This window comes from Scyliorhinus canicula, chromosome 7 (assembly GCF_902713615.1).
Source record: "Scyliorhinus canicula chromosome 7, sScyCan1.1, whole genome shotgun sequence".
Lineage (NCBI taxonomy): Eukaryota > Metazoa > Chordata > Chondrichthyes > Carcharhiniformes > Scyliorhinidae > Scyliorhinus > Scyliorhinus canicula.
This window is the reverse complement of record NC_052152.1, coordinates 147,311,145-147,336,463: the sequence shown is the minus strand read 5'-3', so window position 1 is coordinate 147,336,463 and position 25,319 is coordinate 147,311,145. Positions and strand designations below refer to the sequence as shown.

The following is a 25,319-nucleotide window of genomic DNA, read 5'->3' as shown; positions in this document are numbered from 1 at the left end:
TGTGGTGATGATGAGAAGGCGAATAGGGTCAGGGAAGGGAAGCATGGGAAAGGGAAGTCGGGGTGATAGCAATGCTGATGAATCCTTCATTTTGAAATTTTCAGCGTATCACAACAACAGATAATTGTTCATAATTCCATACTTCCCAAATTATTGTCTCCCGGGTCACAAATAGAGCTGGCGATGGCCGATAAACCGACGGAATTTCCAGCCGGGTAACTCAATGCGAATATTTAATTATAAACACTACTTCCCAAATACACCATCATTTATAGTAGTCATTATTCACATAAGGTTAATAAAACTAGTTCTGATGAAAGTTCATTGAACCGATACTTTGGGTGGGATTTTCTGGCCCCGTTCGCCACCAGGATCATCCAATTCAACCGAATGTCAATGGAGTTGCAGAATCCTGGTGCAACGCGTGCTGTGGGTGCCTAAGGAGGTAAATTGAACCTCTGGCCATGGATGAGACCATCAATTCACTCGGAACATGATTGGAAGTAAACTGTGGTTTTAATAGTCTTACAACTGAGCCTGCTGCGACCAGAAGAACTGAGGGCAGGCTCACACGGCAGTAGCACTTTATACTTCCAGTAGTGGGAGGGGCCATGGGCGGAGCCATGGGCGGAGCCAAGGGTGGAGCCCTGTACAAGCTCCTCATCTCCCCCTATGGGCAGAGCCGCGCAACGGCTCACAGACAGAGCCCACAAGGACATAATACTATACAATACAATACAGTGTGAATTACAATACAGTATGAATTCACCACATTCACCCCCTGTAAAAAATCAAGTCCGGCGGGGGTGACGGGTCTACAGGTTGAGCTGGTCCGGTGGCCGAGTAGTCCTTTGGGATCGGCGGAGCACCGGGGTTGCAACCTCTTCGGGTGGCTGGGTGGTGACGATCGGTGTGGGTATGAGGGTGGACACCGGGGGTGTTTCGGTCCGAGCTTCATTCCTGACCAGTGTGACGGGCGAAGGGAGGCGCAGGAAACCTATAGGTGTGGAAGCGCAGAGCGTGGGCAGGGAACCTATAGGCGCGAGGGTGCAGGGTGTGGGGGGTTGGGTGGGGAGTAGTGTGAGGGGTACCTCAGCGGTGGTGGTGGTAGTGGTGGATCCTGCAGACGCCAGGTCCCGGAGGGAAACGGTGTCCTGATGGCCGTCGGGGTATTCAATAAAGGCGTAGTGGGGGTTCGAGTGAAGCAGTAGCACTCTCTCTACTAGCGGGTTTGTTTTGTGCGTCCGGACGTGCTTCCAGAGGAGAACCGGGCCCGGTGTCCTCAACCAGGATGGGAGCGAAGCCCCCGTGGTAGTGCCGCTAGGGAAAACAAATAATCGTTCGTGACGGGTCTGGTTGGTGGCGGTGCATAGGAGGGACCTAATTGCATGGAGCGCGTCGGGGAGGACCTCCTGCCAGTGTGAGGTAGGGCGATTCCTGGACCGGAGGGTTAGTAGGAAGGTCTTCCAGACCGTCGCGGTCTCCCTCGCCACCTGCCCGTTCCCCCTGAGGTTGTAGCTGGTAGTCCTGCTCGAGGCAATGCCCTTGTCGAGCAGGTACTGACGCAGCTCGTCGCTCATGAAGGACGAACCACTGTAGCTGTGTACGTAGCTGGGGAAACCGAACAGGGTGAAGACACTGTGCAGGGCTCTGATGACTGTGTGGGACGTCATATCGGGGCATGGGATAGCAAAGGGGGAGCAGGAGAATTCATCGATGACGTTGAGAAAGTACACATTTCGATTGGTCTAGGGGAGTGGCCCTTTGAAATTGATGCTCAGGCGTTCAAAGGGACGGGAAGCCTTTACCAGGTGGGCCTTGTCTGGCCTATAGAAGTGCGGTTTTCACTCCGCGCAGATCAGGCAATCCCTGGTGATGGCATTTACCTCCTCGGTGGAGAAAGGCAGATTCCGGGCTGTGATGTAGTGGGCGAGCCGGGTGACCCCCGGGTGGCAGAGGTCATTGTGGATAGCCTTCAGGCAATCGTCTTGCGCGCTGGCGCATGTGCCGCGGGACAGGGCATCTGGGGGCTCGCTGAGCTTCCCCGGTCGATATATAATGTTGTAATTATAGGTGGAGAGTTCGATCCTCTGCCTCAAGATTTTGTCGTTTTAAATTTTGCCCCTTTGCGAGTTGTCGAACATGAAGGCAACCGATCTTTGGTCGGTGATGAGGGTAAACCTCCTACCTGCGAGGTAGTGCTTCCAGTGCCGTACGGCTTCCACAATGGCTTGAGCTTCTTTTTCGACTGAGGAGTGTCGAAGTTCCGAAGCGGAGAGGGTTTGGGAGAAGAAGGCGACTGGTCTCCCTGCCTGATTCAGAGTGGCAGTGAGAGCAACCTCTGAGGCGTCGCTCTCCACCTAAAAGGGGACGGATTCATCCACCACCCGCATGGCGGCTTGGGCGATGTCTCCTTGATGCAGTTGAAGGCCTGGCAGGCCTCAACTGACAGTGGGAATAGTGGGGTCTTAAATAGTGAGCGGGCTTTGTCCACATACTGGGGGACCCACTGGGCGTAATAAGAGAAGAATCCCAGGCACCTCTTGAGGGCCTGGGACAATGAGGGAGAGGGAGTTGTAAGAGGGGGCGCATACAGTCCGGGTCGGGGCCCAGGACTCCATGACATAGCCGAGGATGGCTAGTCTGGTAGTGCGGAAAACGCATTTCTCCGTATTTTAGGTGAGATTGAGTTTCTGGGCGGTTTGGAGAAATCGGTGGAGGTTGGTGTCGTGGTCCTGCTGATCATGGCCGCTGATGGTGACATTGTCCAAATACGGAAACATGGCCCGCAGCCCGTACTGGTCCACCATTCGGTCCATTGCTCGTTGGAACACCGAGACCCCATTCGTGATGCCAAAGGGGACCTGCAGGAAATGGAAGAGGCGGCCATCTGCCTAGAATGCCGTGTAGTGGCGGTCCTCCGGGCGGATTGGGAGCTGGTGGTAAACAGACTTCAGATCCACCATGGAGAATATGCCGTACTGGCTGATCTGGTTGACCATGTCTGCAATCCTGGGGAGGGGGTACGCATCGAGGTGCGTGAACCGGTTAATGGTCTGGCTATAATCAACCAATATCCGGAACTTTTCCCCGGTCTTGACGACTACCACCTGAGCTCTCCAGGGGCTGTTACTGGCCTCTATGACTCCCTCGCGTAGGAGCTGCTGGACTTCGGCTCTGATGAATAATCTATCCTGCAGGCTGTACCTCCTGCTGTGAGTGGCTACTGGTTTACAGTTAGCCGTTAGATTAACGAAGAGTGGAGGGGGGTCGATTTTGAGAGTTGCTAAACTGCAGATAGTGAGTGGAGGTAGGGTTCCGCCGAAGCTGAGTGTGAGGCACTTGAGATTACATTGGAAATCGAGCCCGAGTAAGAGTGGGGCGCAGAGGTTGGGGAGTATGTACAGCTGGAAATTAGAGTAGCTGGCGCCCTGAATCATTAGGGTCGCGACGGTGCGCCCTTGTATGTGGACCGAGTGCGAGCCCGAGGCGAGGGAGATAGTTTGCCGTGCAGGGAAGATAGGGAGCGAACAGCTTCTTACCAGGTCAGTATGTACAAAACTCTCGGTGCTCCCGGAGTCGAAGAGGCACGGTGTTCTGTACCCATTGATTTTAACGGACATCATCGAGCTCTGGAGGTGTTTCGGAGGCGATTGGTTCAACGTGACTGCATAAGTTGCGGGTAGTCGGCGGCTCGATCAGCAGTGCTGGAGTGGCCCCGTGATGACTGTCCGCTGAAGTCGTAGTCGTCGAGGTGAACTTCGGTTGATGGCCAAGATGGCGGCACCCGTTGATCGCACGTGACGGGTGATGAAGACGATGGCATCTAAGATGGCCGCCCCGTGGATCGCACGTGGCGGCTGGTGAGGAATATGGCATCCAAGATGGCGACCCCATGACTCGCACGTGGCCGGCTGCGTGGAGGAGGATTGCCAAGATGGCAGACCCCATGAGTCGCACATGTCGGGTGGAGGCGGAGCCGGCAAACACGCTGCAGCATAGCGGGGTCTGCGGGCCTGCGAGTTGGGGGGTCGAGTGCTCTGGATTGTGGGGGAGTTAGAGTTAGAGGGTTCCGATTTCTGGCATAGTTTCCTTTGCGACCGCAGCTGCGGCAGGTCGCGTTGCGGGCCGGGCAGTGCTGCCGTGGGTATTGGGCCTGGCCACAAAAATGGCACGCTGGCACTCCATAGTGAATGGGTGGCTGTGCGGCGCAGGCCTGGGGCAGTAGCTGGTCGGGGGTCCCACTCCCCAGGATTGCAGACATGGTGAATCAGATCGGCCAGTACCGCATATTCTCCACGGTGGATCTGAAGTCTGCTTAACACCAGCTTCCAATCCGCCCGGAGGATCGCCACCACACGGCGTTCGAGGCAGATAGCCGCCTCGTCCATTTCCTTCAGGTCCCCTTTGGCAACACGAATGGGGTCTCGGTGTTCCAACAAGCGATGGACCGAATGGTGGACCAGTATGGGCTGCGGGCCACGTTTCCATATTTGGATAACGTCACCATCTGCGGCCATGACCATGATGCCAACCTCCACCGATTTCTCCAAACTGCCCAGAAACACGGAGAAATGTGTTTTCCGCACAACCAGGCTAGCCATCCTCGGCTATGTCGTGGAAAACGCAGTCCTGGGCCCCGACCCGGACTGTATGCGCCCCCTCTTACAACTCCCTCTCCCTTATTGTCCCAGCGCCCTCAAGAGGTGCCTGGGATTCTTCTCTTATTATGCCCAGTGGGTCCCTCAGTATGCGGACAAAGCCCGCCCACTATTTAAGGCCACACTCTTTCCACTGTTAGCTGAGGCCCGCCAGGTCTTCAACTGCATGAAGGAGGACATCGCCAAAGCGGCCATGCGGGCGGTGGATAAATCCGTCCCCTTCCAGGTGGAAAGCGACGCCTCAGCTGTCGCTCTCGCAGCCACTCTGAATCAGGCAGGGAGACCAGTCGCCTTCTTCTCCCGAACCCTCTCCGCTTCGGAACTTCGACACTCCTCAGTTGAAAAAGAAGCCCAAGCCATCGTGGAAGCCGTACGGCACTGGAGGCACTACCTCGCAGGTAGGAGGTTCACCCTCATCACCGACCAAAGATCGGTTGCCTTCATGTTTGGCAACTCGCAAAGGGGCAAAATTAAAAATGATAAAATCCTGTGGTGGAGGATCGAACTCTCCACCTACAATTACAATATTATGTATCGACCGGGAAATCTCAACGAGCCCCCAGATGCCCTGTCCCGCAGAACGTGCGCCAGCGCGCAAGATGACCGCCTGAAAGCTATCCACAATGACCTCTGCCACTCGGGGGTCACCCGGCTTGCCCACTACATCAAAGCCCGAAATCTGCCTTTCTCCACCGAGGAGGTAAAAGCCATCACCAGGGATTGCCTGATCTGCGCGGAGTGCAAACCACACTTCTGTAGACCAGACAAGGCCCACCTGGTAAAGGCATCCCGGCCCTTTGAACACCTGAGCATCGATTTCAAAGGGCCACTCCCCTCGACCAATCGAAATGTGTACTTTTGAACATCATCGATGAGTTCTCCCTCATGCCCCTTTGCCATCCCGTGCCCCGATATGATCACCCACACAGTCATCAGAGCCCTGCACAGTATCTTCACCCTGTTCGGTTTCCCCAGCTAAGTACACAGCGACAGGAGTTCATCCTTTATGTGCGACGAGCTGCATCAGTACCTGCTCGAAAAGAGCATCGCCTCAAGCAGGACTATCAGCTACGTCCGGGCACACAAAACTGATCCGCTCATAGAAAGAGTGCTCCAACTCCATTCGAACCCACAATATGCTTTCATTGAATACCCCGATGGCCGTCAGGAACTGTTTCCCTCCGGGACCTGGCACCTGCAGGATCCAACTCCACCACCATTACCACCGAGGTACCCCCCACGCCACACCACACCCAACCCTCCGCCCCCTACGCCCCCATACCTATAACTTCACTGCCCATCCTCCGCACTCGTGCCTATAGCTTTCCTGCGCTCCCCATCACCTGCCGCACCGGTCAGGTACGAAGCTCGGACCGAGTCACCCCCGGAGTCCACATTCGCCACGCCAGATTCTCGACCGCTGAGACCACGCATATCCCACGCTGTCTGAAATTCGGCCCATCAGCCGGCATCAGGGGGAGCATTACGGGAGGGTCTTCTGATTACGCTCTAATGCCGTTGCAATGGCGTGCAACCTCATGACATTTTGGAGGGGGCGGACCATGGATAACCAGCATCAAACCGGGACCTGAAACCATTTAAGCATTTCCAATTAGTCTAACTCTAGTTTCAGGAACACACCTTTGACTGCTACAGAACAGCCCTATCAGTAGACAGGCAGACTAGAATGGGCACACATACCCATTGCAGAATGGACACACACATACCCATTGCAGAATGGGCACACACACCCAGTGCAGAATGGGCACACACACCCAGTGCAGAATGGGCACACACACACCCAGTGCAGAATGGGCACACACACACCCAGTGCAGAATGGGCACACACACCCAATGCAGAATGGGCACACGCCTTTGACTGCTACGGAACAGCCCTATCAGCAGACATGCAGACCAGAATGGGCACACATACCCAGTGCAGAATGGGCACACACACACCCAGTGCAGAATGGACACACACACCCAGTGCAGAATGGGCACACACACACCCAGTGCAGAATGGGCACACACACCCAGTGCAGAATGGGCACACAAACACCCAATGCAGAATGGGCACACAAACACCCAATGCAGAATGAGCATTCACACACAGTGCAGAATGGGCACACATACCCAGTGCAGAATGGGCACACACACCCAGTGCAGAATGGGCACACACATCCAGTGCAGAATGGGCACACAAACACCCAATGCAGAATGGGCACACACACACCCAATGCAGAATGAGCACTCACAGTGCAGAATGAGCACACACAAACCAGTGCAGAATGAGCACTCATACCCAGTGCAGAATGGGCACACAAACCAGTGCAGAATGGGCACACACACACAGTGCAGAATGGGCACACACACATACCCAGTGCATAATGGGCACACACACATACCCAGTGCAGAATGGGCACACACACCCAGTGCAGAATGGGCACACACACCCAGTGCAGAATGGGCACACACCCAATGCAGAATGGGCACACACCTTTGACTGCTACGGAACAGCGCTATCAGCAGGCATGCAGACCAGAATGGGCACGCATACCCAGTGTAGAATGGGCGCACATACCCAGTGCAGAATGGGCACACAGACACCCAGTTCAGAATGGACACACACACACCCAGTGCAGAATGGGCACCCACACCCAGTGCAGACTGGGCACAAACACCCAGTGCAGAATGGGCACACACACCCAGTGCAGACTGGGCACAAACATCCAGTGCAGAATGGGCACACACACACCCAATGCAGAATGTGCACTCACACACAGTGCAGAATGAGCACTCACACACAGTGCAGAATGAGCACACACAAACCAGTGCAGAATGAGCACACACACCCAGTGTAGAATGGGCACACACAGACAGTGCAGAATGGCACACACACCCAGTGCAGAATGGGCACACACACACCCAATGCAGAATGAGCACACACACCCAGTGCAGAATGAGCACACACACCCAGTGCAGAATGAGCACACACACCCTGTGCAGAATGAGCACACACACCCAGTGCAGAATGGGCACACACACCCAGTGCAAAATGAGCACACACACACACAGTGCAGAATGGGTACACAAACCAGTGCAGAATGAGCACACACAAAGAGTGCAGAATGGGCACACACGAGTGCAGAATGGGCACACACAACGAGTGCAGAATGGGCACACACACGCAGTGCCGAATGGGCACACACACGCAGTGCCGAATGGGCACACACACACCCAGTGCAGAATGGGCACACACCCAATGCAGAATGGGCACAAACACACAGTGAAGAATGGGCTCACACATGCCCAGTGCAGAATGGGCACAGTGCAGAATGGGCACACACACTCAATGCAGAATGAGCACTCACAAACTGTTAGGCTAAATCTCAGTTCAATGAGTGAGTCGACACAGTAAGGCTTCAATCAAGTAGATAGTTTTTACTTAGGATTGTAACACGTACAGCCATCTGAGTTATGGCTGGAGAAGGCGCATTCTGCCGAGCCTCAAGTTACACACACTGATAAAGGTTGTTCCGCGCGCAATGGCCTTGGGCGGGTTACATAGCTGCCCACTCACAGTACTGTTGCTAACATAAATGTTATCTAAACCGCCACCCCCATCGCCCTCCTTAGTCAGAGCTAGAAGCAGCTGCACAAATATACCTTACAATCCCTCCTTTGTCCTCTTATGAGGACAACAATTACTTCCCGCGCCCCCTATGTTTTGAAACGCGCGCGAAAAGAAAATAAAAAACCCTTTTTGCCAAGCGTTCTATACCGCCTGGTTGGGTCTTGAGGTCTCAGGAAGGTGAGGACCCCCCAATCCTCTTGGCTCGACCCGCCGGAGTCTCAAGTCCTTCCCAGGGGCGGTGTACATTATATACAATTTTTGCCTTGCCCCTTATAACCCGCGCGTTTTTCTTTCGTTCCCTTCCCCCCCCAGTTTCACATTTCAGCTTCTAAGTACTCTTCTTGGTCAAAAATATCTTCATGTCCTGGTATTTAGGAGGTAGTTCCTCCCGGTTGGCGAATGCCCTCAGCCCACGGGATTTTTCCGGGTTTTCTGATACACACCAGGTCCCCTTCTTTATCGGACTCTCCTGTCCTTCTTCTCCGTCACCGGCCGCGTTGTTCACCTGTTGCGAAACTAAAGTGACCATGTTACCGAGCATTTTGATATATTGACTCATTTCAATTTCCCTATCTTCCCATGTTTGCACCCACTCCGGGTTGGTCTTGGGTCCTGGGTCGTTAAGAGGGTGAAAATTCAAAACTTAAGATTTGTAAGTTCCAATTAAAAAGCATCTTCAGCTGTGTGGACTGTTCATTACTTTATCAGAATTTAAAAGGCCAGAACTCGCAGGCAAACCAGCATGGGAGTGTCAAGACATCTTCTGGATTACACACAAAAGCTTGTTGAAAGGGTTGACTGTCTTGCAGAGACAAAAAGGGGCGTATAGTGGGTGCATAAATTGGAATGATGCCATTCGCATCTCGAAACTTGTTTTTAAATTTTTCACTCAAATGGCTGGGAGTAAAAGTTGGAGTGCTGCCAAATTCCCGTTATCAAGTTTTTCAGGGAACACAATATGTTATTGAAACTCATGGACATATTTCATTTACCCATCTGTTGTTTATAAGTCATTCTGCAATCTCATAATTAAAACATCTGCGTTGTGGGACAGTTTAGTTTCACCCTACTGATGATTTTTTGTGTCAGGGAAGTTTTAACCCTGAACTAATGAAACACCGGCTTGATCATATTTGTCATATGTATTTCAACTATCCTAACCTCCACTGAACACCATAAAACTAATATTTCTTATTTTTACATACGTGATTTTGCACCCTGATTAAAATTATAGCCTTTGAAAAGAAAAAAATTGTTAACTGTACTCAAACTATAATCTTTAAAGACAATGCGTAGACAATTTGAAGCTTTCAAATAATCACAGCTCGTAACAAGTCAAGGTCTGAAGTCAAAGTCTGAATACAAAGACTGTGAATAGTTCAGAACAAAGTTTAGATGCCTAAAACTCTCTCTCTCTCTCTCTCTCTCTGGAACTCTTGTCGCTCTTTCTCTTTATCTAACTACCCCTCCCCTTCTCTGTCTCTCCCTGACGTTCTCTTTCGCTCTCTCAACTTTCGCTGTCTCTATCAGTCTCTCTCTCTCTACGTAACTCTCTCTACGTAACTCTCTCTACGTAACTCTCTGTCTGTCTCTCTTTCTCTAAAATGGAACAAAATTAAAATACTGAACAAAATTTTTCATTCTCCTTCAAAAACTTTATCTGTGTCATTCCATTTAAGTCAATTTCTACTGATTAATTTTAGAGGCATTAGCTTTTCTTAGAGATATATATTTCTTTGTGCAGATGACCTGCTTGCTGAAATGGTTACATTTTTGTACAGAATCAAAAGTGGTGGAGAACTTGGCATGATGCCATCTCCATCCGTTATGTGACCTTAGACATTACCCATCCTTTCTTTCAATTTTCAATGTTCGTTATTTAACTGGTTTTTGGAAAGAGACATTACTGGATGTTTATTTTTCTTTTATTTCAAGTGAGTTGAATTACTGCTGAATTTATCTGGACGGCTTGAAACGATCTGAAGTTATTCTCGACATGTATCCATTCTTAAGTTTCTAACCGTAACCTTGTATTGATTTCCTCCCCATTTTTTTGTTTTGGGAGGGGGGGGTTAGTCATCCTCAGATATTCCTGAACAAAAGTAATTGAGTGTTTTAGCCCCTTTCTGATCTTTTGGACTTCACTTAATTTGATTTTTTTTTTTCTCTCCTTGAGACATTCCGGGACAGTCGTTAGCCGTAATTGTTGGCAGTTTTGTGAGGTCTTTACGCTATCTTTACCCACTTGATTGCTTTGCTTAAAGGAGTTAGAGCTCAATTCCTCTAAACCAGCCTGTCTTCCAAATGGTATGAAGGTTTAATTTATATCATTTGTGCTTAGAACTTTATTTGTCTTATCTTTACTTCTGTGTATCTCACCATTTTTCTCTGTTCCACAGAAATCACACCCATCTTTGATCATTGTTTTTTTTTACCAGAGTATTTTGCTCTTCAAAAACCAAAAAAAATGTTTTAAACTGACTTTTTTACTCATTTGGCCTTGATACTAGATTTATTGGATGTTACCTCACCGTCTGTCCGCCTTGCCAAGTGATTCTAATTTTAGGCGGTCAAAGGTTTGACTACTCGCCTTGTCCACCGGCTCGAGCGACGTCCAGCTCAGCAAATCCTTCCAGACTTACACTAAATGTTAGGGGTGAAAATATTCACACAAAGGCCTGAATATAGCTTAAACTCACATGGATTAATATACAGATTCAAGGCGGATAGCCTAATGACTTGGTTATTTTCCCATATGTGCCGTCCTCTTTTTTTTTTAAGACGTTGGCTGTTTTAACTATTTCTTTCTCTGTCAATTTTATACCCAATTTTAATGCATTAGTTTTCCCCCAGTGGCCATTTTTCTTCTAAATTTTTATGCTCTTTTCGCGCGCTAATGTTACCGGACATTTATATTTCAAGGACATTTATATTTCAAGTCTCTTATGAACCGGTGATAATAGATCCAAAACTGTTTTGTTTTCAATGCCCGACCTTCACGTGACAGATCTCTGTTCTTAATAACCAGTCTAAGGCAACAAAACAATTTTCCGATTCTAAGACTCTACTTCCTTCTCACTCTACTTCTGAGATCTGACAGTTTTTTAAGTAATATTTGGTCGAAGGTAATAGACTCTATTTCCTTCTCACTCTACTTCTGATATCTGACAGTTTTTTAAGTAAAGACTTTAAGTAAATATTATCACTAATATTTGGTCGAAGGTAATAACATGTCCTCTACTTCCTTCTCACTCTACTTCTGAGATCTGACAGTTTTTTAAGTAAAGACTTTGAGTAAATATTATCACTAATATTTGGTCGAAGGTAATAATTCTATTTCCTTCTCACTCTACTTCTGATATCTGACAGTTTTTTAAGTAAAGACTTTAAGTAAATATTATCACTAATATTTGGTCGAAGGTAATAACATGCCCTCTACTTCCTTCTCACTCTACTTCTGAGATCTGACAGTTTTTTAAGTAAAGACTCACTCTACTTCTGATATCTGACAGTTTTTTAAGTAAAGACTTTAAGTAAATATTATCACTAATATTTGGTCGAAGGTAATGACATTAATCTTACACCTTAAGGACTTTTAAGTTTAACTTAACACTTACGTGTCACAATCCCAAGGCGTTTGACGTCCGGCTATGGTCGTCTTCTAATTTTGTCTCCTTTTTCAATCACTGAGACAATTATTACACAATTTAAAATTTCAATTTTGGAGTTTTGATTTAACAGGTTTGACTCCGTACCTTCTTTTTAGCCGGCTTTTAATTGTCTCTGCGATCTTAAATGGAGTTGTGTTCGACTCCCCCCCCAACGTCGGGGTCACCAATTTGTTAGGCTAAATCTCAGTTCAATGAGTGAGTCGACACAGTAAGGCTTCAATCAAGTAGATAGTTTTTACTTAGGATTGTAACACATACAGCCATCTGAGTTATGGCTGGAGAAGGCGCATTCTGCCGAGCCTCAAGTTACACACACTGATAAAGGTTGTTCCGCGTGCAATGGCCTTGGGCGGGTTACATAGCTGCCCACTCACAGTACTGTTGCTAACATAAATGTTATCTAAACCGCCACCCCCCATCGCCCTCCTTAGTCAGAGCTAGAAGCAGCTGCACAAATATACCTTACAATCCCTCCTTTGTCCTCTTATGAGGACAACAATTACTTCCCGCGCCCCCTATGTTTTGAAACGCGCGCGAAAAGAAAATAAAAAACCCTTTTTGCCAAGCGTTCTATACCGCCTGGTTGGGTCTTGAGGTCTCAGGAAGGTGAGGACCCCCCAATCCTCTTGGCTCGACCCGCCGGAGTCTCAAGTCCTTCCCAGGGGCGGTGTACATTATATACAATTTTTGCCTTGCCCCTTATAACCCGCGCGTTTTTCTTTCGTTCCCTTCCCCCCCCAGTTTCACATTTCAGCTTCTAAGTACTCTTCTTGGTCAAAAATATCTTCATGTCCTGGTATTTAGGAGGTAGTTCCTCCCGGTTGGCGAATGCCCTCAGCCCACGGGATTTTTCCGGGTTTTCTGATACACACCAGGTCCCCTTCTTTTATCGGACTCTCCTGTCCTTCTTCTCCGTCACCGGCCGCGTTGTTCACCTGTTGCGAAACTAAAGTGACCATGTTACCGAGCATTTTGATATATTGACTCATTTCAATTTCCCTATCTTCCCATGTTTGCACCCACTCCGGGTTGGTCTTGGGTCCTGGGTCGTTAAGAGGGTGAAAATTCAAAACTTAAGATTTGTAAGTTCCAATTAAAAAGCATCTTCAGCTGTGTGGACTGTTCATTACTTTATCAGAATTTAAAAGGCCAGAACTCGCAGGCAAACCAGCATGGGAGTGTCAAGACATCTTCTGGATTACACACAAAAGCTTGTTGAAAGGGTTGACTGTCTTGCAGAGACAAAAAGGGGCGTATAGTGGGTGCATAAATTGGAATGATGCCATTCGCATCTCGAAACTTGTTTTTAAATTTTTCACTCAAATGGCTGGGAGTAAAAGTTGGAGTGCTGCCAAATTCCCGTTATCAAGTTTTTCAGGGAACACAATATGTTATTGAAACTCATGGACATATTTCATTTACCCATCTGTTGTTTATAAGTCATTCTGCAATCTCATAATTAAAACATCTGCGTTGTGGGACAGTTTAGTTTCACCCTACTGATGATTTTTTGTGTCAGGGAAGTTTTAACCCTGAACTAATGAAACACCGGCTTGATCATATTTGTCATATGTATTTCAACTATCCTAACCTCCACTGAACACCATAAAACTAATATTTTCTTATTTTTACATACGTGATTTTGCACCCTGATTAAAATTATAGCCTTTGAAAAGAAAAAAATTGTTAACTGTACTCAAACTATAATCTTTAAAGACAATGCGTAGACAATTTGAAGCTTTCAAATAATCACAGCTCGTAACAAGTCAAGGTCTGAAGTCAAAGTCTGAATACAAAGACTGTGAATAGTTCAGAACAAAGTTTAGATGCCTAAAACTCTCTCTCTCTCTCTCTCTCTGGAACTCTTGTCGCTCTTTCTCTTTATCTAACTACCCCTCCCCTTCTCTGTCTCTCCCTGACGTTCTCTTTCGCTCTCTCAACTTTCGCTGTCTCTATCAGTCTCTCTCTCTCTACGTAACTCTCTCTACGTAACTCTCTCTACGTAACTCTCTGTCTGTCTCTCTTTCTTTAAAATGGAACAAAATTAAAATACTGAACAAAATTTTTCATTCTCCTTCAAAAACTTTATCTGTGTCATTCCATTTAAGTCAATTTCTACTGATTAATTTTAGAGGCATTAGCTTTTCTTAGAGATGTATATTTCTTTGTGCAGATGACCTGCTTGCTGAAATGGTTAAATTTTTGTACAGAATCAAAAGTGGTGGAGAACTTGGCATGATGCCATCTCCATCCGTTATGTGACCTTAGACATTACCCATCCTTTCTTTCAATTTTCAATGTTCGTTATTTAACTGGTTTTTGGAAAGAGACATCCAATAAACTGGATGTTTATTTTTCTTTTATTTCAAGTGAGTTGAATTACTGCTGAATTTATCTGGACGGCTTGAAACGATCGGAAGTTATTCTCGACATGTATCCATTCTTAAGTTTCTAACTGTAACCTTGTATTGATTTCCTCCCCATTTTTTTGTTTTGGGAGGGGGGGGTTAGTCATCCTCAGATATTCCTGAACAAAAGTAATTGAGTGTTTTAGCCCCTTTCTGATCTTTTGGACTTCACTTAATTTGATTTTTTTTTTCTCTCCTTGAGACATTCCGGGACAGTCGTTAGCCGTAATTGTTGGCAGTTTTGTGAGGTCTTTACGCTATCTTTACCCACTTGATTGCTTTGCTTAAAGGAGTTAGAGCTCAATTCCTTTAAACCAGCCTGTCTTCCAAATGGTATGAAGGTTTAATTTATATCATTTGTGCTTAGAACTTTATTTGTCTTATCTTTACTTCTGTGTATCTCACCATTTTTCTCTGTTCCACAGAAATCACACCCATCTTTGATCATTGTTTTTTTTTACCAGAGTATTTTGCTCTTCAAAAACCAAAAAAAAATGTTTTAAACTGACTTTTTTACTCATTTGACCTTGATACTAGATTTATTGGATGTTACCTCACCGTCTGTCCGCCTTGCCAAGTGATTCTAATTTTAGGCGGTCAAAGATTTGACCAATCGCCTTGTCCACCGGCTCGAGCGACGTCCAGCTCAGCAAATCCTTCCAGACTTACACTAAATGTTAGGGGTGAAAATATTCACACAAAGGCCTGAATATAGCTTAAACTCACATGGATTAATATACAGATTCAAGGCGGATAGCCTAATGACTTGGTTATTTTCCCATATGTGCCGTCCTCTTTTTTTTTAAGACGTTGGCTGTTTTAACTATTTCTTTCTCTGTCAATTTTATACCCAATTTTAATGCATTAGTTTTCCCCCAGTGGCCATTTTTCTTCTAAATTTTTATGCTCTTTTCGCGCGCTAATGTTACCGGACATTTATATTTCAAGGACATTTATATTTCAAGTCTCTTATGAACCGGTGATAATAGATCCAAAACTGTTTTGTTTTCAATGCCCGACCTTCACGTGACAGATCTCTGTTCTTAATAACCAGTCTAAGGCAACAAAACAATTTTCCGATTCTAAGACTCTACTTCCTTCTCACTCTACTTCTGAGATCTGACAGTTTTTTAAGTAATATTTGGTCGAAGGTAATAGACTCTATTTCCTTCTCACTCTACTTCTGATATCTGACAGTTTTTTAAGTAAAGACTTTAAGTAAATATTATTACTAATATTTGGTCGAAGGTAATAACATGTCCTCTACTTCCTTCTCACTCTACTTCTGAGATCTGACAGTTTTTTAAGTAAAGACTTTGAGTAAATATTATCACTAATATTTGGTCGAAGGTAATAATTCTATTTCCTTCTCACTCTACTTCTGATATCTGACAGTTTTTTAAGTAAAGACTTTAAGTAAATATTATCACTAATATTTGGTCGAAGGTAATAACATGCCCTCTACTTCCTTCTCACTCTACTTCTGAGATCTGACAGTTTTTTAAGTAAAGACTCACTCTACTTCTGATATCTGACAGTTTTTTAAGTAAAGACTTTAAGTAAATATTATCACTAATATTTGGTCGAAGGTAATAACATTAATCTTACACCTTAAGGACTTTTAAGTTTAACTTAACACTTACGTGTCACAATCCCAAGGCGTTTGACGTCCGGCTATGGTCGTCTTCTAATTTTGTCTCCTTTTTCAATCACTGAGACAATTATTACACAATTTAAAATTTCAATTTTGGAGTTTTGATTTAACAGGTTTGACTCCGTACCTTCTTTTTAGCCGGTTTTTAATTGTCTCTGCGATCTTAAACGGAGTTGTGTTCGACTCCCCCCCCAACGTCGGGGTCACCAATTTGTTAGGCTAAATCTCAGTTCAATGAGTGAGTCGACACAGTAAGGCTTCAATCAAGTAGATAGTTTTTACTTAGGATTGTAACACGTACAGCCATCTGAGTTATGGCTGGAGAAGGCGCATTCTGCCGAGCCTCAAGTTACACACACTGATAAAGGTTGTTCCGCGCGCAATGGCCTTGGGCGGGTTACATAGCTGCCCACTCACAGTACTGTTGCTAACATAAATGTTATCTAAACCGCCACCCCCATCGCCCTCCTTAGTCAGAACTAGAAGCAGCTGCACAAATATACCTTACAAAACCCAGTGCAGAATGAGCACACACACATTCGATGCAGAATGAGCACTCACACACACAATGCAGGATGGGCACACAAACCAGTGCAGAATGAGCACACACACCCAGTAGAATAAGTACACACAAACCAGTGCAGAAGGAGCACTCACACACTCAGTGCAGGATGGGCACACACATACCCAGTGCAGAATGAGGACACACAAACCTGTGAAGAATGAGCACACACACACTCAATGGAGAATGAGCATGCACAAACCTGTGAAGAATGAGCACACACACACCCAATGGAGAATGAGCATGCACAAACCTGTGAAGAATGAGCACACACACACCCAACGGAGAATGAGCATGTACACAACCAGTGCAGAATGAGCACACACAAACTTGTGAAAAATGAGCGCACACACACCCAATGGAGAATGAGCACACACAAACCTGTGAGGAATGAGCACACACACACACCCAGTGAAGAATGACCACACACATATCCAGTGCAGAATGAGCATGTACACAACCAGTGCAGAATGAGCACACACACACCCAGTGTGAATGAGCGCAACATCTTGAGCTCTTGGGCATTTGTTTTTTGACTCTAAAATAACTAAAGCATAATCCTCTCTCTGGACCCTAGGTGTTTGATGAATAAACATGGGTCTGTGTGAATATGTCAATATGCTGTCCATAAATCCTAATAATAATAATTTTTATTAGTGTCAAAAGAAGGCATATATTAACACAGCAATTAAGTTACAGTGAAAATCCCTCAGTTACCACAGTATGATTTTATTCCTGCTATTAAAAGTTCTTATGCTGACATAGTCCTGAAGTCATATTGGTTAGCTCTTTTATTTCGTGTACACCAATTATAAATAATTATTGTGTTATTAAATCTGTGCTTTGTCCTGTCAGAGGATGATGTTTTTCTGGATAGTGATGAACAACGAGAGGAATATGTGCTGAATGAAGATGGGGTAATCTTCGTTGGTACTAATCAATCCATTCAAAGTCGCTCATGGTACTTTGGACAGGTATTTAAAATCCTTGAACAATTTACTGTTGAGTTCTGTTTAAAAATGAGCTGCATTGTCTGTCAGTTTTCAAACTTGCACCAATTCCTGTTCACTCATAATCCTCACGGTTTCTAATTAACATTGGCTCCATGTCCAAAAATGCTCAAATTTCCAAAATGGTTAGTCAGTACTGAGTCCAAACTGTAGCCTCTGACATCCTTGTGAGCTATATTCATCTCTGTGGATGAATGCATGAGCCTTAAATCACCTGCATACTCAGAGCAGTCCACCTTTGAATGTGTGCAATTCAAATTGCGAACACACACAAGATTCCTACCGATGATTAGCAGCATGCATTGAAGGTGAATGTAAATATGGCAGGTGATATAGTGAATAGAATTTTGCTTCCCTCTAGTATAACATTGCATTCTAACACATGATGGGGGGATATTAACCTAGCACTGTCATATTACATTCTTTTGTCTGTTTTTTTAACAAGGGTCAATAAGCTATTTAAAATAAATCAGTTAATGCCTACATTAAAATAGTGAACAAAAGAATGCAATCCCAATACATTTTGATCATTAATATCACCAACAAGCATTGACTTTTCCCCCGAATTCTGCAACCAAAAGTTCAATAACAGAAAGGTTAACATTTTACAGGGTACAGGAATCCTTGTATCTATATTAACTATTAGATCTATAACAGTTCTGGTTGAGAATCCAGTGTTATAACAGATCAAGTCCGGACTATGAACCCCAAAATTCCTGAGGTAATCCAAAACTGGTTTGCATTGCATTGCCATTTGAAGTGGATTTAGACAGACCCCCACATCCATCAGCGTTCCACTCCTTTTCATTCCCCTCGGAGATCGCGGCATTTCATAATTTATTCCATTAGAAGCCCTAGGTCTCAAGGACATGCCTAGCATTGAGGGTTGGGGTAGGCTTGGCAGGAATTGGGAGTTTCAACATTCAACGGTTGACTTTGCAAAGATCAATTGCATTGTGAATCAGGCATTGCAAACAAATAGACGATTAGGCTATTGTCAAGAGCCCCATGGGTTGATTAACATGGCAGCAGGTGTTCAGGCAGGTTCCCAAGTTATGCTAGAAATTCCTGTCCAAGAATTAATTTTAGCCGGCAATGTTGCCTGTGCTAAAAGAATGTCTTTATAGTATTCCTTCAGGAACAAATGAAAAATTTTTTACAGAGAAAATATGTTTAGTGAAGCAAAGAAACTGGATTCATACTCAAAAGTTGAATGGTTTTGTACTGTCAATGTTCGTCACTTCAGCCAAGTTTTCCTCAGTTTAACAGCTGTGCTGGTAATTAATCTACAGGCTCCACACCTCATTGATTTCTGATTACCGTCTCTTGTTTTAGATCCTTCAGTAATTTCCACCTTGTGTTTGTACATAAGAAGGTATAGTTTTCAAAATTTGTCTTTTGGTTTCTTAAGTACTGAAGCAAGTGTTGAAACAAAACCGCAATCATCCAAAACAGACAGCTTGGCTGTGTTTCCAGCCTCTGATACTTCAAACCTAATTTCTAACTTCTAACTGTCACAAGTCATGAGCATGCACTGTTTTGAGGAAAGCTTTTGTTGTGTACTGTGCAATAGACATATCAATATGTCCCGCTGAGTGGGCTATTTGGCACATAGCAAATTCTGACAAAAAAACAACCAAAATTCATTTAAAAGAGCAGACTGTAGAAAGTCTCCTGGCATTAGTTCATGGCTAAAGGGAGAGTAGAATACCTGCCTCATAACGCTTCCAGCAGTGTAGGCACCTCAGTGGAACCACTTGGCGAAGCTAGGCCAGTCCTGGAAGGAGAACCTCAGAGCCACATTGCTGAATGTCGTAGCAACTGAAAATCAGCATAACATTGAAAGTAGCCATATCTTCATATCTCTGCTACTGTGATAATTGAATCTAACAATAGTAGTTGTAAAATATATAATTGGAAGGAATTTTCCATCCATTCCCTCTGGCGGGATCGTCCGATCCTGCCGACGGCGAACCTTGCCATGGGTTTATAAGAACATAAGAACTAGGAGCAGGAGTAGGCCATCTGGCCCCTCGAGCCTGCTCCGCCATTCAATGTGATCATGGCTGATCTTTTGTGGATTCAGCTCCACTTTCCGGCCCGAACACCATAACCCTTAATCCCTTTATTCTTCAAAAAAACCAGTGGAGGGGGGTCCACACAATGGGAAATCCCATTGATAACAGTGGGACCAAAAGATTACACCACCGGCAAGTGGTGGACCACCTTCCTGGCTGCGAAACACGTCGTGGTTGGTGCATAAAATCAAACCCACTGGGTAGAATTTACGGCCCCTCCCACCAGTGGGATCTTCCACTCCGACCGGAGACAATGGCGTTTTAACCGGCTCGCCGCCTTTTACACACCCGCCCCAATTCCACCCACTATTATCACTAAACAATTCTTCAACGGTATTCGTGGAGTTAAAGGTCATGATCTTTCTGTTTCAGTTTGAGGATAAAATCATAGATATCTGTCTTACGTTATTGGACAAGAATCTCAAATGCCAGGAATGCCCAAGGAAGGACTATATACGCAGAAATGACCCCGCATACATCAGCAGAGTGGTGACAGCTATGGTGAGCACTGTTAACATTACAGTTGATCGTGATGAGAGTAATAATTCGTAGATAACAATGTGATGTACTTCACTCCGGTTTATGTTAGGTTTTCTCGTGCTCCCTGGCTTAATAACAACAAGCATTGTGCGATTGATACATCCTTTCGTATTTCTTTGTTCCTATTTATTTTTTATGATTTTAGTTCTTTTGTGCTTGCTCAAGCCTTTCAACAGATACGTATTTATGGGCGGCACAGTAGCACGGTGGTTAGCACTGTTGCTTCAGAGCGCCAGGTTCCCAGGTTCGATTCCCATGCTTGGGTCACCGTCGGTGCAGAGTCTGCATGTTCTGCCTGTGTCTGCGTGGGTTTCCTCCTGGTGCTCCGGTTTCCTCCCACAAGTCATGAAAGACATGCTGGACGCGATTCTCCGCAAATGCGGAGAGTCGTGAAGGCTGGCGTTAAACTGGCCGTGTTTCACGGCAGCCTCCGCGCCCCCCCCCCGGGACCCGATTCTGCAGCGGGGCCCCGTAAACCACGGCATTGCAGGCTTAGCGAACTTCGCTAAGCCTGCAACCCAAGGGTAACGGCGGCTGATGCGCACGATGACGTCAGCCGCGCATGCACGGATTGGACGGCTCCAACCCGCGCATGCACGGATGACGTCATCACGTAGACGCGTCAAACCCGCGCATTCGCGGGCCGTCATGCCCCTCAGCCGCCCCGCGGACTGATCCAGCGGGGCGGCGGAGGAACAAAGAGTGCGCGGGGTTCGGACCCGCTGCCCGCGATCGGTGCCCACCGATCGGGGGCCCATGCCACCCTTGGCACGGCCGTGGTGCGGCCGTGCCAATCGGTGCCATGGTTCTCCAGAACGGCACTTTGCGGCCGTTTTCATGAACGGTGAGAGCAGGTGTGTTTGCGTTCGTGAAAACGGCCGTAAAAGCCTGGGAACTCGGCCCATCGGATAGGGGAGAATCGCTGTTCGGCGTAAAAAAACGGCGAGCAGCGATTCGTGTCGTGGGGCGGCCGTGGGGGGGGGGGGGGGGGGTGGAGAATAGCGGGAGGGCGGGAAAAATGTCGGGAAGGCCCTCCCACTATTCTCCAACCCGTCGTGGGGGGCGGAGAATCGCGCCCGCTGTTAGGTGAATTGGACATTCTGAATTCTCCCTGTGTGTACCCAAAAAAGTGCGGTGATTAGGGGATTTTCACAGTAACTTCATTGCAGTGTTAATATAAGCCTACTTGTAACACTGATAAAGAATATTATTATTATTAAAAAGAAGAGAAAATCTGAAGTGGAACTGGTGGCTCAGCCAATTAAGCTCGCTTTACTAAGTGAGCCTGTAAGGTTACAGCAACCTGGCATGTTGTGTGACTGCGTGTAACCTACGTTTTATTAAAAAAATGAAACAGTCATTCAACAGTAATTCAGCACCATTAAATCTTATCATAGAATCATAGAATTTATAGTGCAGAAGGAGGCCATTCAGCCCATCAAGTCTGCACTGGCCCTTGGAAAGCGCACCCTACCCAAGCCCATACTTCCACAATATCCCCATAACCCAGTAACCCCACCCGACCTTTTTGGACACGAAGGGCAATCTAGCTCGGCCAATCCACCTAACCTGCGCACCTTCGGACTGTGGGAGGAAACCGGAGCACCCGGAGGAAACCCACGCAGATATGGGGAGAACTAACAGACTCTGTACAGACAGTGACCCAAGCCGGGAATTGAACCTGGGACCCTGGAGCTGTGAAGCAACTGTGCTAACCACTGTGCTTCCGTGCTGCCAATAACAAGGTTCACTGTCACTCTTTCAGATAAAAGCAAGCCTCGATCCTTCGCTTGAGTCAGGGTGGAGTAATTGATGGCCTTACAAGGGAGCCATAAACCTATCAAGTGAAGAAGTGTGTGCTTTTCCCTTCAGCCCTCGGGGCGAAAACAAAGGAAAAACTAGTCACTTTAATAAAAGTGTAATGAAAGGCGGTATTCTTTCTATTGCAATAACTTTATGACCACATCGTGCAATGGATTGTACTGTTAGTCTCAGGAATATAACCTACGCCACAATGTTAACATTGATTCACTGTTCTAACTTTTACAGGTGAATTGTTGTGATGACAGTGGGGTACTTCAAGGTAAATGGCAGAGCCCATATACTGGAGGGACATGCCCATGGCATTGGAATGGAAGCGTTGCCATCCTTCACCAGTGGGACAAGTCTGGCAGCCAGCGGGTTCAGTTCGGACAGTGCTGGGTGTTTGCAGCAGTGGCCTGCACAGGTACAAAGGGGAAGAGGGAAAAGTGATTTTATTCTGAAATGGGGCCTAATTTAAAATTTGTGCATGTTGCTGCAGTGTGCAGTGACGTATTCCCTAAAGTGTTGAAATTTATTTATATGACAGATTCAGACACTTCGGCTAGGATCCTTCAGTCCCTTCCGTGGTAGGAATAATTGTAGGTGGGAACAGACAATTCTGGGAGAGCGGCCAAAAATTCTGTTGACGTTGGGTGGGAATTTCCACTCCCACTATTGTAAAATCCTGCCTTAGACTCACTTGCATGTTATTGAATATATGTTAATTGCAGAGTGAGGGATTCACTGACATTTTGATTGTGAAATGAAATGAAATGAAAATCACTTATAGGCTTCAAATGAAGTTACTGTGAAAAGCCCCTAGTCGCCACATTCCAGCACCTGTTCAGGGAGGCTGTTACGGGAATCGAACCGTGCTGCTGGCCTGCTTGGTCTGCTTTCAAAGCCGGCGATTTAGCTGTGTGCTAAACAGCCCCTTGTTAGATTAGATTTACAATTTATAACCAGTATCATGAACTGGTTCTAGAAACACAAATTTGATTTAATAGGTGAAAATTTCTGGGTTCCGCCTGCTACCAGGATTGTCCAGGTCAGCCGAATGTCAATGGACCAAGGGTCATGTCCCTATAGCCAACGAGTGATTGACTGTGGGGGCGAAGGGTTAGTTTCACTCCAGGCATCATATCCTCACTTATTCACTTGGCAGTGCTATTCCAGTGTCCAGGATCACAGAAGGACTCAGGAAACCTGCCCCACTACCACAATCCCTGCACAATAGGCCAAACCTGCAATGGCAGTGCTTTGGGCAGGTGCTTGGATGCGCAAAAGTTCTGCCACGCAATGGAAGACTTATGGAGTGCACTCTAGGACTACATCCTCTGGATTTGGCAGCAGGGCAAATGTACAGTGAGAGAATGGAGGTTTTGAGAGTTAATTGGGTGGGGGTGGGGGGGGGGGGGGGGGGGGGGGGGGCGGGTGCAGTCCCATCTCTGAAACTGCCAGCTGCAAAGTTTGGAGGTGCTGCTGTCAATAGGTGTCTACAGTATACCCCATTGCCCACATGTCAGAGCAAGTGCAGCCTGATAGAAGTTAAGTACCTTGAAGTCTCGAGTGATAGGCGGCACAGTGGTGCAGTGGTTAGCACTGCTGCCTCACGGCGCCAAAGACCTGGGTTCAATCCCAGCCCCGGGTGACTTTCCGTGTGGAGTTTGCACATTCTCCCCATGTCTGCATGGGTCTCACCCCCACAACCCAAAGATGTGCAGGGTAGGTGGATTGGCCATGCTAAATTGTCCCTTAATGGGAAAATTGTTTTAAAAAACAGGTCACGAGTGAATGCAGTTCACAAGGTGTATGTCACTTATACCCAATCGTGCCAGCGGCGGGGAGGGGGGGAACATTTCACAGCGCTGGAAAACACGCCGTTATGTCGTTTAGGCATATTTAAATGAATGCAAATTGATGCAAATCAGGTCACGCCCTCATTTGCCATGAACCTGGTTACATCAGCAGCAGAGGGTGCGAAATATTTCATTCTGGGATATCCCCGGCGCAAATTCCATTGTGGCCCTTTCACGAGAGTTAGTAGCCATAACAGGATTTGTGCCTGTGGTGAACCAGCCCAGAAAATCCCCCCTCCTGGATGTTTCAAAGCCCTTTACAGTCATTGAAGTATTTTTGAAGTGTTGTCATGTGGGAATGGCAGCATCCAATTTTACACACCGTTAGCTCCCACCAATATCACTTCTATAATAACCAAATCATTTGTTTTTATGATGCTGGTTAAGGGTAAATATTGCCTTGGACACTGGGGAGAATTCCACTGTTCTCCCTCAAAATAGTGCCATGGTGCTTTCACATTCACCAGAAAATTAGATCGTGGGCCTCACTTTAATGTCTCATACAAAAGACAGCACGTTCATAAGTGTACAACCGTCCTCTGCATCGCAATGCGCCCGCTCACTTTTTCTAAGTTTGGCGAGGCCAACAGACATCCTCCTGCCATTCTCTGGAAAGAGCATTCTCCTCCTTTGCCCAACTTCAAGCATTCCCTTCAGTACTGCTCCACAAATTATTGAACGGCCTTTCCTCTTCTATCATCCAGCTTCCACTCTTGTCTCCACCAATTTGCTGTTCAAAATGTTTTATGCAGCCCCTGCGCTTGCAGCTAGTTTGTCTTTAAATGCAGTGTCCTCAATCAGGATTCTGACTGCCCCTCGTGTCCACTACTCCTAATTGAGTGTTCAAAATGGCTCATTACTTACAGGTCCAAATTTGATCAGTGTGTAAGATTCTGCCTATCGTCTCCCTACGCCAGTCTATACAATCTGCTAAAATTTCCTCTGTAATTTATCTGCACTAGATCACAGAATTGTTCTGTGGCTCCTTGAATCTGCACTGGCTCTCCAAATGAGATTTCCCCTGCCTTTTCCCTATAAACATTGGGCAGGATTTTCCGACCCCCTGCCGGTTCGGAGAATCGGCCGAAGTCCCGCCGCTGTCATGCTTCCCCCGCCGGCGTGGATCAAACCACCTACCTTACCGGCGGGATCAGGCGGCACGGGTGGGCTCCGGGTCCTGGAGGGGCCCCCACGGTGGCCTGGCCCGCAATTGAGGCCCACCGATCGGTGGGCGGGCCTCTGCCATGGGGGCACTCTTTTCCTTCCACCTTCACCATAGTCTTCACCATGGCGGAAGCGGAAGTGAACCCCTCCCCTACGCATGCGCAGGGATGATGTCAGCAGGCGCTGACGCTCCAGCGCATGCACGAACTTCCGCCGGCTGGCGAAGTCCCTTTCACCCCTGCTGGCGTGGCGCCAAAGGCTTTCCACGCCAGACG

At 46.7% G+C, this 25,319-nt stretch overlaps 1 protein-coding gene and 1 long non-coding RNA gene across 4 annotated transcripts in view; one reads left to right on the top strand and one right to left on the bottom strand.

Moving 5' to 3' along the window:
* LOC119969444 (protein-glutamine gamma-glutamyltransferase 2-like) overlaps positions 1–25,319 on the top strand; it is a 70,465-nt gene that overhangs the window by 25,251 nt on the left and 19,895 nt on the right. For all 3 annotated transcript variants that reach the window (XM_038803082.1, XM_038803081.1, XM_038803083.1), the window contains exons 4-6: positions 17,446–17,564; positions 20,051–20,179; positions 22,268–22,445. In XM_038803082.1, the coding sequence (XP_038659010.1) occupies positions 17,446–17,564; positions 20,051–20,179; positions 22,268–22,445 (426 nt within the window). The remainder of the gene's footprint in view (positions 1–17,445; positions 17,565–20,050; positions 20,180–22,267; positions 22,446–25,319) is intronic.
* Positions 8,424–16,406, bottom strand: LOC119969445. The gene is made up of 3 exons (XR_005461362.1): positions 16,018–16,406; positions 11,913–12,912; positions 8,424–8,811 (listed from the first exon to the last, which is right to left on the bottom strand). It is a non-coding gene; the product is annotated as an uncharacterized LOC119969445 (long non-coding RNA).